This window comes from Geospiza fortis, unplaced genomic scaffold (assembly GCF_000277835.1).
Source record: "Geospiza fortis unplaced genomic scaffold, GeoFor_1.0 scaffold32, whole genome shotgun sequence".
NCBI classification, from domain to species: domain Eukaryota; kingdom Metazoa; phylum Chordata; class Aves; order Passeriformes; family Thraupidae; genus Geospiza; species Geospiza fortis.
This window is the reverse complement of record NW_005054428.1, coordinates 1,081,511-1,083,363: the sequence shown is the minus strand read 5'-3', so window position 1 is coordinate 1,083,363 and position 1,853 is coordinate 1,081,511. Positions and strand designations below refer to the sequence as shown.

Genomic DNA, 1,853 nt, shown 5'->3' with positions numbered 1-1,853 from the left:
TCTCCAGATACTTTTGGGCTGTGCAATTCCCAAATCCCTGAGGATTTGTTCTGCTGGATCACAAATTCCAGCGAGCTGCTGGTGAGGGGGTGTTGGAATCCAGGATGGCACAACTGGGGGGCAAAGGCTGAATATTCCCAGAGATTTGGGAAGCCCGTGGGGTGCTAGGGACCAGCAGGATACATCCAGTGGCTGCTGGGGAGAGCTGGAACAGATCCAGTCAGACACAGCTCAGAAACTTAAAAGCTCAACTCCCTCTGCCCTTCCCGAGCTGCTGGATTCTCTCTCCTGGTGGGAGAAGGGATGTGGGGACAAAACGCGAGTCAGGTCCCAAATTTCTCTGCCTGACTGTTCAAGCTCCAAGCTGCAGCGAAAACAAAGAAACCCCGAGCTGTTTTCGGGAGGTAAAAGGCTCCGAGAGAGACAGGGACCCTTCAAGGCCTTGATTTGAAACTGAAGCTCGAACCTGGCTCGTTACATCTTGAAACATCCGATGCGATCTCGCAGATCAAAGCCGCCTTGTTTGCCTTGTAATGAGGTGTCAAAGCGTTTCCTTGCAACGCCGACAGGAGACACTTTGATCTGCAAAACAAGATGTTTAAGAGCGCTGCTAGCGAGGGCTCCCCGTGTTTTCGCAGCTCTGGGAGGCAGGGGAATATTTGAAGTCTGGTGTTGTTTCCTCTGGAGGCTTCCCAAGCTGTGGCAGAGGATGAGGTGTTGCTGTCACGCCGGAGCCAGGACTCACAGGGAAATCATCGAGCCTGAACAGCAGCCAGCTGGAGAACCAAGCCAAGCATTTTTCTTACAGCTTCCAAAAGGAATTGCTGGGTTTTCCCCCAGAAAAGGCCTTTTTGTCCATGGGAAATGCTGGAGTCAGTGTGAGCTCACTCTGAGTTGTCTTGGGGGAAAACGCTGCAATTCTGGGTGGTTCAGCTGGAGGCTGTTTGTGCTGCTGCTGCCTTGTTCTGGCTTTTCCCATGCCTCGTCCCACGAGGGGTGGCTGGGGTGTCATGGGTGGGGCTGGAGCCGCTCACTTGTCCCTCTGGTCACAGGCTCAGCGCTGGCGCAATGAGAACTACGAGCGGCCCGTGGACCTGGAGGGCTCCGGGGACGACGACCCCTTTGGAGAGGATGAGCTGGACGACATCTACTCCGGCTCTGGCTCAGGGTGTGAGTAACTGGGAATGGTCCCTGGGTGGCTGGGGGGTTCCTGGGATTCCTGGAAGGGCTCTTGGCCAGCTTGGTCCCTGGATGGTTGGGGAGTTCCCGGGAAGGAACTGGCTGTGGGAATGAGGAGCTCCTGGGAAGGTCCTTGGCTGGCTGTGGGGTTGGGGAGTTCCTGGTGAGGGTCCTTGGCTGGCTGTGGGGTTGGGGATTTCCTGGTGAGGGTCTTTGGCCAGCTGTGGGTTTGGGGAGTTCCTGGTGAGGGTCCTTGGCCGGCTGTGGGGTTGGGAAGCTCCTGGGAAGGTCCTTGGCCAGCTGTGGTGTTGGGGGTCTCTGGAGAAGGGTGTCTGGCTGACTGTGAGGTTGGAAGGCTGGAGAGGGGATGTGAGGGAGGGAATAGCCCTTTATCCATCACTCTGAGACAAAAGCAATGGGAGCTGTCCAAAAGTTGGGCTCCAGTGCCTCCATGTCCCAGTTCGGCCTCTGGCCCTACTGGGCAGGACTGACCCCTCACAGACCCCAGAGAGGGCTTTGGCCACCACACGGGCACAGCCCGTGGTCTCTGCTCAGCCTGGAACCATCCGTGCTCTCGGATCTTGGGGGTGATGCCAGGGAAATGCATCAGCAGCAGCTTCACTCCTCCCTCTTGTCCCCGTTTCAGATTTCGAGCCAGAGCCGGGGCTGGACAC

The 1,853-nt window shown here is 57.1% G+C and overlaps 1 protein-coding gene across 1 annotated transcript in view; it reads left to right on the top strand.

Moving 5' to 3' along the window:
• The first annotated feature begins 1,010 nt into the window (after positions 1-1,010).
• SDC3 (syndecan 3) overlaps positions 1,011-1,853 on the top strand; it is a 9,184-nt gene continuing 8,341 nt past the window's right edge. Inside the window, exons 1-2 of the mRNA XM_031061865.1 lie at positions 1,011-1,170; positions 1,826-1,853. Coding sequence (XP_030917725.1) covers positions 1,011-1,170; positions 1,826-1,853 — 188 coding nt within the window. The remainder of the gene's footprint in view (positions 1,171-1,825) is intronic.